This window comes from Geotrypetes seraphini, chromosome 10, assembly GCF_902459505.1.
Source record: "Geotrypetes seraphini chromosome 10, aGeoSer1.1, whole genome shotgun sequence".
In the NCBI taxonomy this organism is placed as follows: Eukaryota; Metazoa; Chordata; class Amphibia; order Gymnophiona; family Dermophiidae; genus Geotrypetes; species Geotrypetes seraphini.
Window position 1 is genome coordinate 108,953,255 of NC_047093.1, and position 23,240 is coordinate 108,976,494.

At 44.5% G+C, this 23,240-nt stretch overlaps 1 protein-coding gene across 1 annotated transcript in view; it reads left to right on the forward strand.

Annotated features, from left to right (window-relative positions):
* The window catches only part of LOC117367454, a 232,252-nt gene that overhangs the window by 166,231 nt on the left and 42,781 nt on the right, over positions 1 to 23,240 (forward strand). Inside the window, exon 10 of the mRNA XM_033959999.1 lies at positions 5,352 to 5,529. Within this exon, the coding sequence (XP_033815890.1) occupies positions 5,352 to 5,497 (146 nt within the window). The 3' untranslated portion in view covers positions 5,498 to 5,529. The remainder of the gene's footprint in view (positions 1 to 5,351; positions 5,530 to 23,240) is intronic.

Below are 23,240 nucleotides of genomic sequence, written 5' to 3' on the forward strand. Positions count from 1 at the left end.
TCCTACCTAAACAACCGCTTAAACCAGATCTCCACCACAAGACACAGAAGAACCCCGAATCCTTTTGCCTTCCCTCCACTCAAAGGCACACAACGCAAGAAAATGTTTGACAACCTTCTGGCAACACAAGCAGCAAAACTCAACCATTCCATCTCCAACCTGCTGACAACATCGGACGACTTCAAAACTTTCCGTAAAGAAATCAAAACCCTGCTTTTTAAAAAATTCATCCAAAAACCTTAAACCCTCTTCACCTACCTCCAGCTAATATCACCTACCTCCAGATAATTCACCTACCTCCACTGAATTCATCTACAGCCAGATAATCCTCCCCCAAATATCCCACCTAATCACCCTTCAAGTAAACAGACCCCTAAAAAAGATTGTAATCTTGCCTACTCTAACCATTTGCTAATATCACACAGCTAGGCACTGTCAGTTTACTATCCAACCCGTAAGATCCCCTAGAAAAAAAAAAAAATTGTATCCTCACTGGAAAATGTCCAGTAAAATCCTCTGTAATGTGATCATCACTGGAAATGTCCAGTCAAATCTTTTGTTATCCGCCTTGAACTGCAAGGTATAGGCGGAATAGAAATCCATATTGTAATGTAATGTAATGTAAATCAGCTTACGCTGGCACGGGTGATCGGAAGCAGTAGGCGAGATAATTAAACCGACACACGCTCCTTCTACAGTGCATGCAGCTGCATGGAAGCACACAGCACGGACACATGGAGTTTCAAATGCATATGCGCGCTAAGGGTTTTTTTTTTATTATAGATGTTTATGGACAACTCATAAAGTCTACAAAGAACAAATTTCAGTAAAGACTTCCCTGAGATAATTATATGCAAGTGAAAATTATTGTGTACAAAATTATTCAGCACTATTTATCTGGCCAGGAACAGCTTTTGGCCAGTTAAATCATGCTAAGCACTAATATCTAGCATGAGATGGCCACTAAATATTAGCACATAGTGGATAGATGGCTATCTGTGAAATTTAAAACGATAGCTGGCTAGATTTAGTGGCCAAATCGGGCTGAATAACTAGCTGGTCTATTTTTGGCTGCTATAAGCTGCCCAACATTGAATATTGGCTTAGCCTGCTAAAAATAAACTGGATATTTAATACTGGAGATGGTCCAGCACTGAATATCTGGGCTCAGTGCCAACCATGGGAGTCAGCTCACTTATCTCCCGTGGTCTGAATATCAGCCCCAAAAGTTTAACTTGGTCACTGTAAACTTTATCCTGGAAGAGGTGGTGGAAACAGAGACTGTCTGAATTCAAGAGGGCCCAGGGCAGGATTAATTCTTCGAGGGCCCCTAGGCACACAAGTGCACTGGGCCCCCCTGGGCCTGCCCTGCCCATGCCCCACCCACGCCCCACCCCCATTTATCTGTTCTCTTATTTACTTTTTTATTTCCACTTATATTTCTATTTTTAAATTCAAAACAAACAAAGATTAGCATATCAGTGCACAGTTTTTCTTCTATGCAACCCCCAAATCCCCCTTCCTTCCCTTCCTACCTACTTACCCAGGACATTAACTCTGAACCCTTTCAATACATATATAAAAGCGTTCAAATATATTGTAAAGCGGTAATACTATGTGAAATATAAGTCTATAATAACCAAATTTACATCGCCTAACTGCCTCACTCTACATCAGGGGTGTCAACTCAATCACATAAGGGGCCGAAATCTGAAAAAAAGGCTAAGTCGCGGGTCAAATTTTTAATTAAGATACTTAGGGGTCCTTTTATTAAGGTACGCTAACTGATTTTGCGCACGCTAAATGTGCACCTTAATAAAAGGACCCCTAAGTGACTAAGGCTTAGTCTTAGCAGACATATAGGGTTACAACATCTCCAACCACACACCGGCTCTGTGGTGTAAACAAAATAAATATTGTAATCAGAAAACAGAAAATAAAATTATTTTTTCTACCTTTTGTTGGTCCCAGACTCTGGTTGTCTTCTGATAACTTGCTTGCCAGGATCTCCTGCCCATTTGTCGTTTTCTTCTTTCTCCGTGCTAACCATCCATCTTTCATCTCTGTCCTCCCCTTCCGTTTCCTTTCCCTCCCTTGGAGGTCTGGCATCTTTCCTTTTTTTCATCTCCATATCCGCAGCTTCAGCAATGGACCCCACCATCCCCAGATCCACCATCTGTCCTTTTCTCAACTACCCTTTCATCCAGCATCTCTCCCTCCTTCCACACCACCCCAGGGTCCATCATCTCTCCGTTTCTCTTCCCAACTACCCTGTCCTATGCCACTTCCAGAAACTGTATGCCTCCCCCTTCCATCTTTCTCTTCACCCCTATTGGTCTGGCATCCATCTTCTTCCATTCCCTCCTTCAATGATCTGGCATCTCTCTCCTCTCCTCTTCTTCCCTTCCCTCTCACACATCCACACCCCCATGATCTGGCATTTCATTCTCTTCTCTCTCTTCCCCCCATTTCCATCAGCATCTGCCCCCTTTTTTTCCCTCCAACCTAAATCCATCCAGTATCCTCCCCCCTTGTTTTCCCTCTTTCCCTGCACACCAATTCTATCAGCACATGCCCCCTTTCTCTCCCTCCATCACCCTTTCCACACAGCAACGGCAACAGCCCCCCCTTCCCTCCTTGCATGGCAACGGGCCCCCACCCGACGATGACAACAATGCTGCCCCCCCACAACAACAGGCCCCCACCAGTGTTCCCTCTAAGCGGGCGGGTGTTGTGAGCAAACTTTTTTCACCGTGAGCCAAAAATATCGGGCGCCAGCAAGTTATGAGCCAACTCGCCCGATTCTCCTCTCGCCGCCCTGCCATCTGCCGTACGCCTCTTCCAATCGTGCGCTGTGACGAGAAACGTGTGCGCTGCGATGTAATATTTTGTACGCCAGCGCAGCTTAGCGGGAACACTGGTTCAAATGGTTTTATTTATTTCCCCAAATTTATTTTTGTTATACGCATTGAAAATATTTGATATTGCGTTTAAATCAAAATCTCAATAAACTTGAAACGAGTGCCCGTGAGATTGTGGGAGGGTTAAATACTCAAAACTTAGAAGTTTTTGCTACGCCAGCTTTCTGGTATCTTTACATACAGTGGCGTACCTAGCATATGTAACATCCGGGGCCCATCATTTTTTGGCACCCCCCCCCCATCTGTAAGAAAAACATGATTTTTAGTAACAAACCACACGTCACACATGAGTACCTAGGAAAAGGCAGCATCTTACATATTGCAGTGAGCAGTACATCAATACACCCATTGTAAAACTAAACAAGCCAGACCAGCACAGATCAATCCTACACCGTCAATCCTAACAGAAAACCATGTCTTTCGAACACACAGAACACAGAAAACACCTTCGCCTAGTAAGGAATATGTAATCACAAACTAACCCCTCCCTCTTTTACAAAACTGTAGTGTGGATTTTAGCTACGGAGGTAACAGCTCTGATGCTCATAAAATTCTGAGCATCAGAGCTGCTACCACCAAGGCTGGTGCTAAAAACGCTTCACAGTTTTGTAAAAGGGGGGATAAAATAAAAATACATAGACAAAGGTTAAATTGAACCAGCAAGAAGCTGGACTCTGCATACAATGCTTCACAGAAACAGTGACACATGTCTCCTAAAGCAATAAATAAATAGAAATTTTTTTCTACCTTTGTCTTCTGTGGTTTCTCCTTTCCTCATCTTCTTGTAACTCTCTTCCTTCCATCCACTGTCTGCCGTCTCTCTTCCCCTATATGGCATCTTCTCTCCTTCTATGCCCCTTCCAGAAACTGTATGCCTCCCCCTTCCATCTCTCCTTTCACCCCATTGGTCTGGCATCTCTCTCCTCGCCTTCCCTCTCCCACACCTCTCCTCATAGTCTGGTATCTCCCCTTCCCTGATTCTCTGGCATCTCTCTCCTTTCCTTTTCTTCCATCTTTCGCTCCCCCTCCATGCTCTCACATCTCCCCCTTCCTTTTCCCTTAGACTGGCATACCTTCCTCCTACGCTCCAAGCCCTGGCATCTCCTTTAATTCCCTCCCTCATCTTCCTTCTCCCTCCAGCTGGGTACCGCAACACTCTTCCCTGCAGCTCTGCACTTCCCCACAATTGCCATGCTTCGGTTCCTCTTCTTCCTTCCTTCCTCCCCCCCCCCCCCCCGCGGGACCCTGCGGCACCATCAACTCTTACTCCCTCTAATGTCGGCCCTGCAGCTCCAGACTTCCTCGCACCTTCTCCCCTCCCCCTTTGGATCGCTATTATTTTAAATGTTATAGCCGCAGAGCTGTATCCATCAGTGGAGATGTCTAACCTCGGCCTGCCCCGGAACTCTTACTGCAGCAGCCGCCCGTCTAGGCAGGAACAGGAAGTCACTGTTGCAGTAAGAGTTCCAGGGCAGGCCGAGGTTAGACATCTCCACTGATGGATACAGCTCCGCGGCTATAACATTTAAAATAATAGCGATCCAAAGGGGGAGGGGAGAAGGTGCGAGGAATTCTGGAGCTGCAGGGCCGACATTAGAGGGAGTAAGAGTTGATGGTGCCGCAGGGTCCCGCGGGGGGGGGGGGGGAGGAAGGAAGGAAGAAGAGGAACCGAAGCATGGCAATTGTGGGGAAGTGCAATCCCCCCAATGCGTCCCCTTACCTTACCTCCCCTTACCTTTGCGACGCGTGTGTGCGCTGTGAAGAGAAACTTGTGCGCTGCGATGTAATATTTTGTGCGCGAACGCAGGCCAGCGCAGCTTAGCGGGAACACTGGCCCACCCAATGACAGGAATGCTGGTCCTCCCCTCAGCATCGACCGTCAGCAATGTGCAGGCAATGAAGCGCGAAGAAGATCCCGCGATGACTTCGTCTGCCGGTCCATCCCCCTCCGACGTCACTTACTTCTTCCGGCAGACGAAGTCATTGCGGGATCTTCTTCGAGCTTCATTGCCTGCACATTGCTGACAGTCGATGCTGGGGGGAGGGCCGACGTTGTTGTGTCGGGTGGGGGCTCGTTGCTGGTGGGGCCGGTGTTGATGTCGGGTGGGAGTCCATTGCCGTGCAGGGAGGGAAGAGGGGGGCCCCCTGACTATTTCGGGCCCTAGGCACGTGCCTAGTTGGCCTATTGAGTAATCCAGCCCTGAGAGGGCCTGAGATAGGCACATGGGATCTCTCAGACAGAGAAAGATATAATGGTTACTGTGGATGGGCAGACTAGATTAGCCATTTGGCCTTTATCTGCTGTCATGTTTCTATATATCCCATACCAAACATATGCATGGCATGAAAGCTTAAATCCTCCTCTTTGGGCACTGTTTACTACCCATTAGCACATTCACCTACTCCATTGTCTTCCTTTCTTTTGTACAGCATCAGGTGCTGGAGTATTACATAAAGACGAGGTCTCACTTCTAACTATGGCAAGTGCCCGCCTGCCTGGCAGACTGGCCCCACATGATTCCCTTGCAGTACGGAATGCTTCCAATAAGATCTTATACCAGATTAAATTCCCATAAAGATTTACGGCCCTAGCAGACTTTTGTAACAGGTGAGTCATAAACAGAAGTATGTAGCATTGTCTTTTTGCTTAGTTCTCTGCTTCCAGAATTTAGAGTTTTCATTATTAAACTGACATTTTTCTGTGGGAGAGTTATAACTTTCCTATATTGAAAAGGTGTGCCATACCGAGAACAGAGCCAGTGAAATTGCCTTGATAAATAGGTGTCAGCACAGCATTGAACATGTAAGAATCATTCAGAATAAACTTTTTTTTACAAAACCGAAAAGACTGAAATCAATGGGCAAAAATTAGGCCAGTTCAAAATCGGGAAGGCCTAAGACCAATTTCTGTGGCTACCAGCAGGTGCTAAGCACTGTAAATATATAGAAAAATTACACTGATCCCCCCCCTCCAGGAGGGGTTGCTGACATCAGGAAGGGCTGCCAACATCGGGTGTCTGGAGGAAGCCCATGGAGCCCCAGGGAGGAGGCAGAGAGGACACAGGGGAAGACTGCAGCAGAAGAAAAATGCACCCTGACATCTGTGCCCTGTGAACCTGAAAGTGCTCCAGGCTGTGGGGAGGGGAAAAGCAGGCTCCCAGTTGTGGGAAGGAGCTGGCAGCAAACAGGCAGCCCCACCGAGCAGGCTGCCAGCTTGGAGTCAGAACCAGCAATGAAGAGCAGCCAGTGATCCTCCACAAACCCTGAAGTGCCTAAATCTTGAGTCACAGTGGTACTCCAGGCTATAGAGAGGAAAGGAGAAGGAAGGTGGGGCAGGAGAGAAGAGCTTAATATTTAGCTTAAAAGTTCTGACTGCTGAACTAGAGAAAGATGTTCAGCTGGCAGGGCTTTGTTTATACATTTTTATAAACACAATTCATATACTACTTTATCCTAAAGCAAAATAAATAAATAGAAATTTTTTTTCTAACTTTGTTGTCTGGTTTCTGCTTGCCTCATCTTCTCATTCAGTTCCTTCCATCCACTGTCTGCCATCTCTCTGCATCTTTCATTTGCTATGTTACCGTGCCTCTCCCTTCACCCCCCCCCTCCCAATTGGTCTGGCACCCATCTTCTTCCCTCCACTGCCCCCTAAGTCTGGCATCTCTGTCTTCTTCCCTTCCAGCGTCTTCCCCCCACTCTCTCTTCCCCATTTCCCAGCGTCTTCTTCTCTCTCTTTCTTCCCCAGTTCCCTTCAGGCTGCTTCAGCATCTTCTCCTCTCCATCCCCCACCACAGCACCCTTTGCACGATCCAGCAGATTCCTCCCACCAGCCAGCCGTGCATCTCCCTCCCTCCCTTTCCCTTTCCCTTCTCTTGTGACAAAATTGGCGATTTCTATAAGGCTATGCACTGTACTACAGCCGGAGCCTTGAAGTTGTGTCACGTTGTCTGCTGGAAAAGTCTCCTATGATGCAACCGGAAACAGGAAGTTGCATCAGAGGAGACTTTTCCAGCAGGCAACGCGACGCGACTTCAAGGCTACCGCTGTAATACAGCGCATAGCCTTATAGAAATTGCCAGTTTCGCCACAAGAAAAGATAAGGGAAAGAGAGGGAGGGAGATGCACGGCTGGCCGGCGGGAGGGAACTGCTGGACCGTGAAGGGTGCTGGGGAAGGGATGGAGAGGAGAAGGTACAGTTTCGTCACAAGAGAAGGTAAGGGAAAGAGAGGGATGGAGATGCATGGCCAGTGGGAGAAGGGGGTTGCTGGACCGCACGCTTGTTCATCGTGCATGCTCACCATTCACCGCTCCACGGGGCAGTGAATGGCCTTGTCCCCGATCTCGCAGTGACCTTTTTTTTTTTGGTCACCGTTTCGGCGGGTTACCCGCGGCTAGCCACGGGTAACAACCACCATGTCATTCTCTATTCCAGAGCTTAACTATTCTCTGAGTGAAAAAATATTTCCTCCTATTGGTTTTAAAAGTATTTCCCTGTAACTTCATCGAGTGTCCCCTAGTCTTTGTAATTTTTGACGGAATGAAAAATCAATCCACTTGTACCCATTCTACTCCACTCAGGATTTTGTAGACTTCAATCATATCTCCCCTCAGCTGTCTCTTTTCCAAGCTGAAGAGTCCTAACTGTTTTAGTCTTTCTTCAAACGTGTTTTAGTCTTTCTTCAAACGAGAAGAGTTCCATCCCCTTTACCATCTTGGTCGCTCTTCTTTGAACCTTTTCTAGCACCACTATATCTTTCTTGAAATAAGGAGACCAGAATTGAACGCAATACTTCAGATGAGGTCGCACCATAGAGCGATAGAGGGGCATTATAACATTCTTAGTCTTGTTAACCATCCCTTTTTAAATAATTCCTAGCATCCTATTTGCTTTTTTGGTCACCACCACACATTGGGCAGAAAGTTTCATCGTATTGTCTACGATGACACCCAGATCCTTTTCTTGGGCGCTAATCCCCAAGGTAGCCCTAGCATCCGGTAACTGTGATTCAGGTTATTCTTCCCAATGTGTATCACTTTGCATATGTCCACATTATATTTCATCTGCCATTTGGACGCCTAGTCTTCCAATTTCCTAAGGTCCGTAATTTTTCACAATCTGTAGATAAAAATCCATCAGTTTAAGGAATGAATATAGGACGAGTGGGAGAAAAGCAAGAAGAGAAATAAAAAGAGTATATGCTGGGAAGGCTAGATAGGAATTCCCCTTGCTTTTTATTATTATTTTTTATTTGCATTAACTAGTCCACACAGCTTTGCTGCCAAGTTATCTATTGATGAGGTTAGGGCGCATACATGGAAGTTAGGGAATCAGGGTTTTCCTTTGTTGATTTTGTTTCAGTCAGGATAGCAGGTACCCTGGAGTTTCTGAGTCTGTGAGCTGATACCAACAATCATGGAGATGTGGATGCTGAGAGATTATGATACCCAATGGAAGACTGCTGCAACATTAACAGGCTTTTCCCAAAAACTGTTAACATTGTGTGCACACAAATTTATTGCATCTGAATTGTTAAATCATTGGTAAATATTCCTTGTAACATACATACTGTACTTACCTAAAGAAACCTTGGTTTCAGGTGAGCCCTTTGAAACCAAGGAATTTAAAAGGAATTTAACATTTGAGAATAAAAAATCATAGTCTTAGAGGACAGAATTGTAACTGTATAAGTGAAGAAGAATAACTTTTGTACTTATCTGATGCTGTAGTTCTTAAAGTTGTTGGCTGTAGAACTATAGTGAGTTCCAGCAGTTGAGTTACTGAAGAGAATTAAGTTGTGTGTGTAAGCATATAGACCAGGGGTGGGCAAATGTTTTGACTCATGGGCCACAATGGGTTCTTAAATTTGACAGAGGTGCCAGAAACGCCCCGTCCCCGTGAGCTCGGTCCCCATCCCTGTCCCATCCCCGCAAACCATCTGATCCTATCCACAAAGGCTTGAATAGTTTTATACTGAACTTATTTTATTAAATTATAAAAAGAAACAATATTCTGTACAATTGTCATTTTATAAATCAAAGTTCTGGCTGCTGAACTAGAGAAAGAGATATTCAGCCGGCAGGACTTTGTTTATTAATGTTTATCCTAAAGCAAGAAAAAATAAAATAAGTAGAATTTTTTTTTCTACCTTTCTTGTATGGTTTCTGCTTTCCTCATCTTCTCCTCAATGAATTCCTTCCATCCACTGTCTGCCTTCTCTCTGCCAGTTCCCTTCAGCAGTGTCCTCTCTAGCCCCCTCTCTCTCTCTTCCCCATTTCCCTTCAGCAGCGTCTTCTCCCCTCTTTCTCTTCCCCATTTCCCTTCCACATCTTCTCCCCACTCTCTCTTCCCCATTTCTCTTCAGCAGCGTCTTCTCCCATCTTTCTCTTCCCCATTTCCCTTCAGTGTCTTCTCCACACTCTCTGTTCCCCATTTCCCTTCAATGTCTTCTCCCCACTTTCTGTTCCCCATTTCCCTTCAGCAGCATCTTCTCCGCAGTCCCCACTCTCTCTTCCCCATTTCCCTTCGGCATCTGTTCCTTTCCTCCACCCCTCCCTCCAGCATCCTTCACGCTTCCTGCCCATGATCGCAGGACATGTATATATTAGTCAAGCTGCCAGCTGAGGCAGCCAAGCCTCCAGCCACCCTCCGGTCAAAGACGTTGCCAGACCCGTTGCAGCTTTTTGTGCGGGTAAAGAGGATCTTCCTGCAGCAGCTCCCAGCACCCACATGACTTGGTCTGCCCCAGCACAACCCTCGCTCCACGTCCCTATCGGTCATGGTCTGGCATTGGGCACTGGGCTGCAGTGGTTCAGGCAGCTGTGGTCAGGCTCCCCCCTGTGGTTCTGGGCTGTTCAGATCCTCCTCAGAGCAGCTGGTGTTCTCTAAGCTCTCTGCCTCCAACTCGGGCCCCTCCAACACCAGCAACGCATTGCTGGTCTCCTCGGTTGGACAAGGATAATCCACAGAGACAGGCAGTGGGTCCTTCACACTCCACAGCTCCAGGACCCCCAACTGCAGCTCTAGGCTGGGTCCGTGATATAGCGCACAGCAGTGCCGGGCACAAAGCCCAGCCTCGGCCTCCTCTCCCCCTTCCATGCGCAACGCGGAAAACCATCAGCTGCGCCCAAGAGCCGCAAGCCTGGGCCAGGAAAGGGAAACGCTGAGCAGCAGGAGCTCCCCTTCCCCTAACAGGTAGCTCAGTGTCTGGTACGTGACAGCTTCAGAATCCCGGAGCTCCTCGGGTTGCATCGGCTTCAGGGAAGGGAGGGAGGAAAGTACACATTACCATGACGAGCCAGTTTAAAACACTAAATAGGCCGGATATGGCCCGCGGGCTGTATTTTGCCCATGTCTGATATACAATAATCTGCATTATTATAAAAGTTAAATTGTTAACGTTTGCTAACTTTTAAATGGTAAACTTCAACATCCGGTTACCTTTGTAACTTTTCCCAAAGTATTAACATCTTGTACCATCTATTTTATCACATAATAATATATAAAGGAACAAACTTTATGTTTCCAATAATGTTGCATTAGATAATAATAAGTTTGCTAATGATGAGTTGCACTAAGGAATAAACCGGCAAAATAATTATTATCAAATGCAAGCTTCAAAACCAGAAAACAGGCTTCAAAATAGACCACAATTGGGATCAGAAACCCAGCTCATGACAGTCTTAACAGTTGGGAAAAACAGAACAGTAAAAAAAACTCCTATAAAAGGATAGGAGAAAAAGACTGTTCTTCAGAAACCCAGACTCTATAATTCCAAATCAGAATCTCTTATGCAAATGATCTTCAGTTCAAGAAAATATCAGTTGAGTTGATGAAACTTCACATCCAATCCAAAATAGCTTATTTTCAGCATTCCATACATGCAGCCAGAGAGGAAAACCAATTCCCGAAAAGGGCCCCTTGTTTTGCTGCTTCCTGTTGCTTCAGAAGAAAAATGATCTGTTGTGACTTGTAAAATCTATTTAATACCATCTAACTTTAACTATTGGTACACATTTAAGAAACATACCAAGTGTTTCTTATTAATTTCTATTAAATAAATTTTTTAATACTTTTTCTTGTTAAATCCCTTGGTTGTGTAGAGTTATTTGGGGAACCCTACTAGAAACCGTGGCATTTCCATCAATTTATATTAATTATCTAACAGTAATTTCTTCACTGCATCACTAGGGGGTCCACAGCACCCCAAACTGTGAGCAAGTTTCTTAAATGTATCCAGTGAGAGGTAATGTATCCTGGTGTGGAGGTCACGGAACCGCAAGAACTGTGGGGAGAGGAAAAGTCAACACCTCCCTGAGAGTGAGATGTTACAAGGAGAACATACCCTTCACCGGTCCCGCTGCAGCTGATGAGTAAAATGAACCGGTCCCCTTTTGTGACCCAAATGATGCAAGTAACCAACTTGGAAACCTCCAGAAACGTACCTACCTGGATACTGTACTGCCTCAGCCTGAGACTGTGTTTCACTTTCTTTGTTTGACTTTGGGGGAAGTGGATCCTGCTGTACTAATCGAGTTGATGACAGAGTGGAGTGTCTGGAGTCCAGAGATTAATCAGCTCATGTGAGATGTTGAGACAGGTGTGGCGCACCCAGAATTATTGGAGGAGGAGGGTTGTCCTGTGGATAGATGCCCCTATACCAAAAATGAGCTTGGCAGCGGTACTCTGTATCAATTGAAGTCTCTGCAGACTGATCTTTGAGAGACCCAGGTACATTGAGTTGCAATAATCCAACCTTGACAAGATAATTGACTGAACAAATACAGAGAAGTGTTGCTGATGAAAGAGAGCTCTCACTCTTCTCAGGATACAGAGGCTAAAGAAACACTTTTTAACAAGAGAATTTAGCTGATCCTTAAATGTAAGAGATGAATCAATAACAATACCCAATATTAGTGAGAAAAACTCAATTTTCAGAGATTCTCCTGAGTCTAAGGTCACAGCTGAGTTTGGTCTTAGCAGCATTTAATTTCAACTGGATCATTATCGCCCAGGACTGAAAATTAGTAATGCAATGGATAATATTGGGTGTTAGATTAACAAGATCTGAGTCAACCTCATGTAATATCAAGATGTTATCAGCGTACGTTAATATAGTTTCCAGAATAGTGAAGTCATAGTATTTCAAAGTACTCATGTAGATGTTAAATAAGATTGGAGACAATGGGGAGCCCTAGGGAACACCACAAAGGGCTCTCCAAGATTTTGAATTAGATCCTTCCACATTAAATGAGCAATACTGGGAGGATAAAAATTTATTGTGAGCAGGTAATGCAGAATATTATGATTGACTATGTCAAAAGCTGCAGACAAATCAAACTCAAGTAAGTTAGCATGTTTCTTACAAGACTGTAACTGCTGGATCTTAGAAAGGAGAGATCAAAAGGGTTTCTGTGCTGAATTTCGGGCAGAACCCATGCTAGAAAGGTAAAAGGATGGAAAAGTTTTCCAGATAACTTGAGAGTTGGCTGGCAATAATTGATTCCATAAGTTTAGTTAGAAGTATATCTGCAATTGGTCTATAGTGGGTAGTGACAGCTGGGTCGAGGTCTGTTTCTTTTCAAGAGAGGGGTAAGGCTTATTATACCCATGTCATGTGAGAAATACCCTGTTTCTAAAGCATAATTCAGTAATGTAGTCAGCCAATTTATTGCTTGAGGTGGAATATTAGCAAAAAGATAAGAGGGAAAAGGATCAAGGGTACATTTAATCTCATCAATTTTGCACATAGTTTTGAGACTTGGGGCTCAGATACCAAGTCAAATGAGTGCCATAAATGATCTGCTGGCGTCAGCATTAAACTACCCTTGAAGTTTGAGAAAATATCAAAGTCCATTGTAGAGAAAGAATTCTTAATGGTAACGATTTTATCTTAAAAAAAACAAACATAAGAACATAAGAGATGTCGCTGCTGGGTCAGACCATTGGTCCATCACGCCCAGCAGTCTGCTCACGTGGCGGCCCTTTTGGTCAAAGAACAGTGCCCTGAGACTAGCCTTACCAGTGTATGTCCTTGTTCAGTAGGAACTTTTCTAACTTTGTCTTGAATCCCTGGAGGGTGTTTTCCCCTATGATAGCCTCGGGATAGCGTTCCAGTTTTCCACCACTCTCTAGGTGAACAAGAACTTCCTTACATTTGTACGGAATCTATCCCCTTTCAACTTTAAACATATAAGAACATAAGAACATAAGAAGTGCCTCTGCTGGGTCAGACCAGAGGTCCATCATGCCCTGCAGGCTGCTCGCAAAGCGGCCCAACAGGTCCAGGACCTGTGTAGTAGTCCTCTATCTATACCCCTCTATCCCCTTTTCCTCCAGAAAATTGTCCAATCCCTTCTTGAACCCTAATACCGTACTCTGTCCTATCACGTCCTCTGGTAGCGCATTCCAGGTGTCCACCACCCTTTGGGTGAAGAAAAACTTCCTAGCATTGGTTTTCAATCTGTCCCCTTTCAACTTTGCTGAATGCCCTCTCGTTCTTGTGGTTTTCGAAAGTTTGAAGAATCTGTCCCTCTCCACTTTCTCTATGCCCTTCATGATCTTGTAAGTCTCTATCATTTCCCCTCTAATTCTCCTCTTCTCCAGGGAAAAGAGCCCCAGTTTCTCCAATCTCTCAGTGTATGAAAGGTTTTCCATACCTTTTATCAAATGCGTCGCTCTCCTCTGATCCCTCTCAAGTATCGCCATATCCTTCTTAAGGTATGGCGACCAATATTGGACGCAATACTCCAGATGCGGACGCACCATCGCCCAATACAACAGCAGGATAACTTCTTTCGTTCTGGTTGTAATACCCTTCTTGATTATACCTAGCATTCTATTCGCTCTCTTTGCGGCTGCTGCACACTGTGCCGACAGCTTCTTTGTCTTATCCACTATTACCCCCAAGTCCCTTTCTTGGGTACTCTCAGTCAATAACATCCCTCCCATCGTATAGCTGTACCTCAGGTTTTTGCTTCCTACATGCAATACTTTACATTTCTCTACATTGAACTTCATCTGCCATCTCGTCGCCCACTCCCCTAGCTCATTCAGGTCCCTTTGTAATTCTTCGCAGTCCTCTTTAGTCCGTGCACCACTAAATAGTTTGGTGTCGTCTGCAAATTTTATTATTTCTTTGTCCCTTTTTCTATATCATTTATAAATATATTGAATAGCAGCGGTCCGAGCACAGACCCCTGCGGAACACCACTCGTGATCCTCCTCCAGTCCGAGTAGTGGCCCTTCACTCCTACCCTCTGCTTCCTATCTTGCCAACCAATTTCTGATCCATCTGTGTATGTCTCCTTCCACCCCATGGTTCTTCAGTTTCCGCAGTAGGCGTTCATGGGGTACCTTGTCAAAGGCTTTTTGGAAATCTAAATATACGATGTCTATGGGGTCCCCTTTGTCCATCTGTTTGTTAATTCCTTCGAAGAAGTGCAGTAAGTTCGTTAGGCACGATCTCCTCTTGCAGAAGCCATGTTAGCTTGAGATCAGAAGTTTATTTCTTTCGAAATGCTCATCGATGCTGTCTATTATCAGCGCTTCTGCCATTTTCCCCGGGACCGAGGTCAGACTCACCGGTCTGTAATTCCCCAGGTCACCTCTTGATACTTTTTTAAAGATGGGCATAACATTGGCTATCTTCCAATCCTCCGGGATCACCCCTGTTTTCAGGGATAGATCGCAAACTTGCTGTAGTACGCTATTTCCTCCTCTAATTCTTTCAGTACTCTAGGGTGGATTCATTCTGGACCCGGCGATTTGTCGGTTTTTAATTTTTCTAACTGCCTACGTACGTCTTCAAGGCTTACTTCTATGGATGTTAATTTATCTGTTTGGTCTCCTTTGAAGATTTACTCAGGTTCCGGTATGTTGGATGTGTCCTCTTTTGTAAATACAGATGAAAAGAACATGTTTAGTCTTTCCGCCACTTCTTTCTCCTCCTTCACCACTCCCTTCCTGTCTCCGTCATCCAGCGGTCCCACCTCCTCCCTAGCCGCTGCTTCCCTTTAACATATCTGAAGAATGGCTTGAAATTTCGTGCTTTCTTGGCTAGCCTTTCTTCATATTCTCTTTTGGCTTTTCTAACCACACGGTGACATTCTTTTTGATACTTACTGTGCTCTTTCCAGTTCTCCTCAGTTTTGCCTTTTTTCCATTTCCTGAATGAATTCTTCTTATCACCTATCGCTTTCTTCACTTCTTTGGTTATCCACACCGAGTCTTTTGTTCAATTTTTTTTGCACCCTTTTCTGAATCTTGGGATATGCAGATTTTGCGCCTCGATCACCATGTCCTTGAATAAAGACCAGGCTTGCTCTACAGACTGCCCTCTCATTCTCCCTACCTTGGAGAGGGTGAACAACCTGTCCTTATCTATTAAGTCTATCCCCTTCAGTACCTTGAATGTTTCGATCATGTCCCCTCTCAATCTCCTCTGTTCGAGGGAGAAGAGGCCCAGTTTCTCTAATCTGTCACTGTACAGCAGCTCCTCCAACCCCTTAACCATTTTAGTCGCTCTTCTCTGGACCCTTTCGAGTAGTACTGTGTCCTTCTTCATGTACAGCGACCAGTGCTGTATGCAGTACTCCAGGTAAGGGCGCACCATGGCCCAGTACAGCAGCATGATAACCTGTTTGTGATCCCCTTCTTTATCATTCCTAGCATTCTGTTTGCCCTTTTCGCCGCCGCTGCCGCCCATTGTGTGGACGGCTTCATCGATTTGTCGATCACTCTTGTGTTCAAGTACCGCCCCGGACATCCTGTACTCTTGCCTGAGATTTTTCTTACCGACATGCATTACTTTACATTTATCCACGTTGAATCTCATCTGCCATGTCGATGCCCATTCCTCAAGCCTGGTTATGTCACGTTGTAGATCTTCGCAATCCCCCTGTGTCTTCACTACTCTGAATAACTTCATGTCGTCCGCTAATTTAATCACCTTGCTCATTGTACCTATGTCCAGATCATTTATAAAGATGTTAAAGAGTACGGGTCCAAGCACCGAGCCCTGCGGCACCCCACTGGTGACGCTCTTCCAGTCTCAGTATTGCCCATTTACCCCACTCTCTGTTTCCTATGCTCCAACCAGTTTTTAATCCACGTGAGTATTTCTCCCTCGATTCCATGGCTCGCAATTTTCCGAAGTAGTTGTTCATGCGGAACCTTGTCGAACGCCTTCTGAAAGTCCAGATGTACAATGTCGACAGGGTCGACCTTATCTATCTGCCTGTTTACCCCCTAGAAGAAGTACAGCAAGTTTGTCAAACAAGATCTGCCTTTGCTGAAACAGTGCTGGCTGGTTCTCATCAGACCGTATCCGTCAAGGTGATCACAATGATGCGGTCCTTATGGCACCTGCGTTGGTGTTGTTTGTGCTTATTCCAGTTTTCATCTGTTTTTGATCTTTTCCATTCCTTAAACAAAGTTTTTTTGTCTTTGATCGCTTCCTTAACCTCTACAGTGAGCCACGCCAGTTCTTTATTTTTTTTCCTCTTTGATCCCTTGTTGATACGTGGTATATATAGATTTTGCACCTCGGTGACCGTATCCTTAAAAAGAGACCAAGAGAATCTGCAGAAAGTGGTGAAACTTGAAGAAATTTATGGTCATAACTTGTTAATGTATGCCAGAGTCTAAATAGAGTACCACTTTAGTGATTAAAATTGGTGATTTTACCGCTATAGTAGTTTTTCTTACCTTTCTCAGCTCAAAATTATATTTTCTTATAGCCAGCCTCCAATTAAGTTTATCTAAGTCTAAATTAGATTTCTTCCATTTACGTTCTTGTTTCCTACATGTTTGCTTGAGTTCTCTGAGATGGTGTAAATCAGTGGGAATTTCTAACATGAGTAATAGATTTGGTAATAAGAGGAGCGAATAAATTGTCCTTCAGTTAACCCAGCTACCATCTACAGAGCCTTCTCTCAGAGAACAAGGTCTAAACTAATTTTCTTTCTAAAAGTTAGAGTTCTTTTTGTGTTGAACTTTTTCTGGTATATGAGACATGAAGATAATGTAAATGTAAATTCACCAAGGTAATGATCCGACCAAGGGACTCTCTGCCAGCGTACACTGTCGAGAGCAGAGCTCTGGGAGGTAAGATCCATGAAAGTGATAATGTCGAGAGAGTGACCTTTCTCATGAATGGGTGTCATTTGAGGCAAGAGTAAATCCAAAGAATGAAGCACGGAGTCGTTTCCTCAAGATGAAAGTTGATATCACCTATTACAAGTAGCTTTTGAAATTTTACTGATGAAATAGCAATAATTTCAGTAACAGGGGAAAATAATTTATTCCATGGGACTAGAGGGACGATATAAAATAAGGATACCCAAAGGATGATGAGACAATTTATCCTTGACAGATACCAAAAGATATTCCAATTCTGGGAGGCTGGCCTTATCAACAAATTGCACATTGAAAAAAGATTTATAAATCAGTGCTAGCCCACCTCCTCTTTTATTACTTCTGAAGGGCATATGGCTACTAAAGCCATTCAGGCAAAGTTCACTCTGAGAAAACATATCTTCCTGGGAAATCCAAGACTCAGTAATACACATTAGGCAAATTAATCTACATGTACCCGTTCTACTCCACTCAGGATTTTGTAGACTTCAATCATATCTCCCCTCAGCCTTCTCTTTTCCAAGCTGAAGAGTAACATAGTAACAGAGTAACATAGTAACATAGTAGATGATGGCAGATAAAGACCTGAATGGTCCATCTAGTCTGCCCAACCTGATTCAATCTAAAAATTTGTTGGTTTTCTTCTTCTTCTTCTTATCTATTTCTGGGCAAGAATCCAAAGCTCTGCCCGGTACTGTTCTTAGGTTCCAACTACTGAAGTCTCCATCAAAGTTCACTCCAGTCCATCTACCCCCCTCCCAGGCATTGAAACCCTCCCCATCCCATCCTCCACCAAAAACGGCTCCCTCCTGCCCTGAAAGTAATCGGGGGTTCGGGGGGATTGCGGGGCAGGAGGGCTTGGGCTCCCTCCTGCCCCGAACATAATCGGGGATTCAGAGGGGGCCGTGAGGCAGGAGGGCTTGGGCTTCATCCTGCCCCGATAGTGTGTGTGGGGGGGGTTGATGTATCGTGGCAGGGGAGATGGTCAATCTCCCCTGCTGCAATGTGATCCCTCCTCTACCCGAACTGCCACAACCTCTACCCGAACTGCCACAACCTCTCTGTTTCCTGTCCGCCAGCCAATTTCCGATCCATCTGTGCACGTTCCCTACCACCCCGTAGCTCCACAGTTTTCTTAGTAGGCGCTCATGAGGTACCTTGTCGAAGGCTTTTTGGAAATCCAGATATACAATGTCTATGGGGGTCACCCTTGTCCAATTGTTCGCTTATCCCCTCAAAGAAATGAAGGTTTGTTTGGCATGATCTTCCTTTACAGAAACCATGCTGGCTTGTTCTCATCAGATTATTTTTTCTAAAAGCTCATTGATATTTTCCTTGATCAATGATTCAGCCATCTTCCCCGGAACTGAGGTTAAGCTCACCAGTCTGTAGTTCCCTGGGTTGCCTCTCGATCCTTTTTTGAAGATAGGTGTAACATTTGCTCTCCTCCAGTCCTCTGGGATTACCCCTGTTCTCAAGGATAGGTTTCAAATCTCCCGTAGTAACTCCGCTGTTTCGTCTCTGAGCTCTTTCAGGATTCTCGGGTGGATTCCATCTGGGCCTGGAGATTTGTCAGTTTTTAATCTATCTATCTGCTTGAGTACGTCTTCGAGGCTTACCTCCATGCATGATAATTTTCCCTCTTGATCCCCCTTGAAGATTTTTTCCGGTTCCGGCACGTTGGATGTGTTCTTCTCTTGTAAAGACCAACGAGAAGAACATGTTTAGTCTGTCAGCCACCTCTTTTTCCTCCTTCACCACTCCCTTCCTGTCTCTCTCATCCAGAGGTCCCACCTCCTCCCTCGCCGGCTGCTTTCCTTTCACATATCGGAAGAAAGGTTTAAAATTTCGTGCTTCCTTGGCTAGTCTCTCTTCGTATTCTTTCTTTGCTTTTCTGACCACTCCGTGACATTCCTTTTGTTGCTTCCCTTGCTCTTTCCAATTTTCTTCGGTTTTGTCCTTTTTCCACTTCCGAAATGAACTTTTCTTGTCTCCTATCATTTTCTTTACTTCATTGGTCATCCATGCCGGGTCTTTCGTTTGATTCTTTTTGCATCCTTTTCTAAATCTGGGTATATACAGGTTTTGTGCCTCGTTTACCGTGTCTTTGAATAAGGACCAGGCTTGCTCCACAGTCTGCGCTTTCTTGGAGCTGTTTTTGAGTTTTTTTCTCACCATTTGTCTCATGGCATCAAAGTTTCCTTTCTTGAAGTTAAATGTTGTTGCATTGGTTCTCTTTCCCTTTGGTAGTCCTACTTCCATTTTGAACTGGATCATGTTGTGGTCATTGTTGCCTAATGGTCCCACTACTTCCACTCTCTTTGCAGGTCCCTTCAGCCCGTTGAGGATTAGATCCAGAATCGCTGACCCTCTCGTTGGTTCCTTGACAAGTTGTTCCATGAAGCAGTCCCGTACAGCCTCCAGGAACTCCGTTTCCTTTGTACATTTTGAAATTCCAAGACTCCTGTCATTGACTGTTGACAGGCTGACATGGAAGTAATGGAGCTTGGCAATTTATGATTGGTCCAGCTTAATGGGGATTAAATCATGTAAATTGGTCCTATGATGCAAAGATTTAGTCAGGTTAAGCATACACAACCCATTCTCTGATAGGTCCATCAAAGGGGAGTCTCAGCAAACCTGACCTCTGACCACCTTCATGGGCTAGGTATTCTATAATTGTCTCAGGTCCCATAATTGTCTCAGATCATCATGATCTATTCTAGATGGCCTTCCACCATGGCTCTTCTGTTCCATGATCTCACAGACAGAAGGAAGTGCAGCCAGAGATTTGAAAAAGATGTTTTGAAAAACAAAATCACCATACAATAAAGGTAGGGGAGATGATTTTATTTTAAATTTAGTGATTGAATTATGTCAATTTTGAGAATTTACATCTGCTGTCTATATTTTGCACTGTTCAGGAAGAAATGCATTTGTTTCTTTTTCTCTGGGGATTGTACTGCATGCAGAGTCTTGAATCTTAGGGTTTTGTTTGTATATATTAGTACTTTTAGTCTTTGGTCCTGTATGTGCATATGGGTTATCTGTGTTCTAGAGGAATGAATGTTGAGAAGCATATAGTGTGATTTGGTTAGTTTAATTTTGTGGTTAACTTTTATGTGTTGTTAATAAGATTATATTGTGTGTATACCTGTATATGAAAAATGAATGCAAAAAATGGGGTTACAATTAGTAAACTAAACTAAACCTTAAGTTTGTATACCGCATCATCTCCACAATGGTAGAGCTCGGCACAGTTTACAGGAATTAGTATAAAGAAGGAACTCCATATTAAGGGTTACAGGAACTTAGTATAAAGAAGGTTTGGAGGAACTTAGTATAAAGATGAAATACCATAGAGGGAAGGAGGTATTACATTTTTGAGAATAGCCAAGTTTTCAGATAATTCGTACTATTATGGGGGCAGAGATTTAGGGCAGGAAGGGCTGGCCCTGCAACTTAGCCCCATAATGTGATTGAGTTTTACACCCTTGTCCTAAAGCAAAAAAAGAAATAGAAATTTTTTTCTACCTTTGTGTTCTCTGGTTTCTGCTTTCCTCATCTTCTTGTCACTTTATTCTTTCCATCCACTGTCTGCCCTCTCTCTGCCCCTTCTATATGGAATCTTCTCTCCTTCTATGCCCCTTCCAGAAACTGTATGCCTCCCCCTTCCATCTCTCCCTTCACCCCCTTTGGTCTGGCATCCATCTTCTTCTCTTCCCTCCCCTCCTCAATGGTTTGGAATCTCTCTCCTTTCCTTCCATTCTCTCTCTCATACCCCCTGGCATTTTACTCTCTCCTCTCCCTTTCCTTTACATCCCTCATCTTCCTTCTCAATTTATTTTCTGCATATGCCTAGATTAATTTCTTACTACCCTGTCATCAATTTCCCTTTTCACTGTCTACCTATAGCTTGCCACCTCTTTCCCTCACCCCTCCAGTATTTCTCTAACTCAATCTTCTTCGCCCATCATGTGCTCTCTTTCTCTACCCCTTCCATCCAGCATCTTCTCTCTGTCCACTTGGGTCCAGCGTTTTCCCCCTCTCCCCACTTCCAACCAGCATCTGCTCCCTTCTTGCTTCCATCTGTACTTCCATCCAGCATAGGCTTCTTCTCTACCCTCCGCACTAACATCCAATGTCTGCCTTTCTCTCTCTCTATTCATCCCTCTTTCATCAGCATCTACCTCCCTTTTTCTCCCTTCCCCCCACTTTCATCAGCATTTGCCCCCTTTCTTTCCCTCCAACCAAATTCCATCCAGTATCATTCCCCCTTATGTTTCTCTTCCCTTTCCCTGCACACCAATTCCATCAGAATCTGCCCCTTTCTCTCCCTCCACCACTCTTCCATACTAGTATCCTACTTCCTTCTTTCCTCCACCCCACTTCCCTCTCCCTCCACCACCCTTCCATACCAGTATCCTGTTCCCTTTTCTCTCCATCCATCGCAATGCCATGCAGCAAGGTCCCGTGAAGACTACAGTTGCCGGCTCTGCTCTGGAAAAAATAAGTCATCGCGGGACCTTGTTGCACCTCTCTGTGGCTGCTGGTCTACCCCATCTGACATCACTTACTTGTTCCAGAGCAGAGCCGGCAGATGCAGTCATCGTGGGACCTTGCTGCACCTCCCCTCGGCTGCCGACTGCTGCAGAACAAGTAAGTGACGTCGGAGGTGGTGGACCGGCAGCAACGGGGAGGTGCAGCAAGGTCCCATGGCAGAGTAGGGCGGGAAGTTCTGGACCCGGTGTGCGGCTGTACACCCCCTTGAGGCATGCACCCAGGGCAGACTGCCCCACCCTATGTATGCCACTGCCTGGTTGCACTACCTTCCCAACACAATGCCTGACATCTGGTATCTTTATAATATGCACACTCCAGGGGAAAATGTTTCTCTGGTGGTGTTCTACATGCAAAATCTAACTTCTTGGGGTCTTGGGGTCTCAGCTTAATTTCTGTTTATATATTTGAATTTCTAGTTTGCGGTCACATTTTCTGTATTTGGTATCTGTGCTCTGTGTTTGTGTTCAAGGCTAGGTATTCTATTTGTATGAATTTTCTATGTAATGATTTGTAGTCTTTTGTTCAGTTTTCCCCAGTTGACATTATGTTATTTGCAATCTTATATCCTGCAAATCATCTCAAAACAGAGTTCTAGGCGGGTTACAAGCATCCTTCCCTCCTTTTTCTGACTAGCTCTATTATTAGAGGGGATAAACTCTTAAGACTAACTCTTATTTTTTATATTGCTGGTAAGGTTTATTTTACATAGCCAGTCAGACCAGAAAGCAGCTGTAAGGCAGTGAGACTAATCTTTAACCTGATAAAATTTGACCACATAACTCTATTCTACCAAAAACTACATTGGCTTCCTGTCAAGGGAAGAGATCTCTTCAAATTTGGATGCCTTGTCTATAAAGCCCTAAATGGTCTACTGCCTAACTACCTAACTGCTCAATTCTTGTTCTCGTCGCCAAACCGTTCCACACGTTCCCGATCATTTTTTATCTACCCTTCAGTCACAGGCTGTACTCAGAAAAGATTCATTAACCGACTCTTATCATACCAAACCGCTTCCAGGAATCCTGAACTGGGCCAAATGGTTAGAATATCAACATCATATATGCATTTTAGAAAGCTATTAAAAACCCATCTCAAAATTCTTGTAATCCCTTCAAAGCAGCATACTGATGTGAAACTATTGATAACGCGTTGATGCCAATATTCTATCTATTGTAGCTCACTGACAATGGTCAGCCCATCTCTTTTGTAAACCGCATAGAAACGAAAGGCTTTTATGGTATATAAATAAAAATTTGTTATATTATGGAAAACATGAAAAAAGGATCTGCAAAAGTTAGAATGGTCTAACATCTGGCAACTAAAATTCAATGCAAAGACGTGCCGAGTGATGCATTTGGGGGGTAGAAATCTGAGAGGACCTTCTAGCCAATGTCAGAATTGATATTGGGAGTAAGGCTTCTGGGCTGACGGCATGCAATCACTGCACCATCCTGGCCTTTCCCTTCCTCTACTTTCGACTGCAGTGAGCAACCAGCAGCAATGACGTAGGTGAGGAGGAAGCAGTGGCGGCAGCCTAAATAAGGTAAAGGGGGGGGATTGGGGTATTCGCTCCATAGGATGCACCCTTTCTTCCACCCACTTTTTTGGGTGGAAAAAGT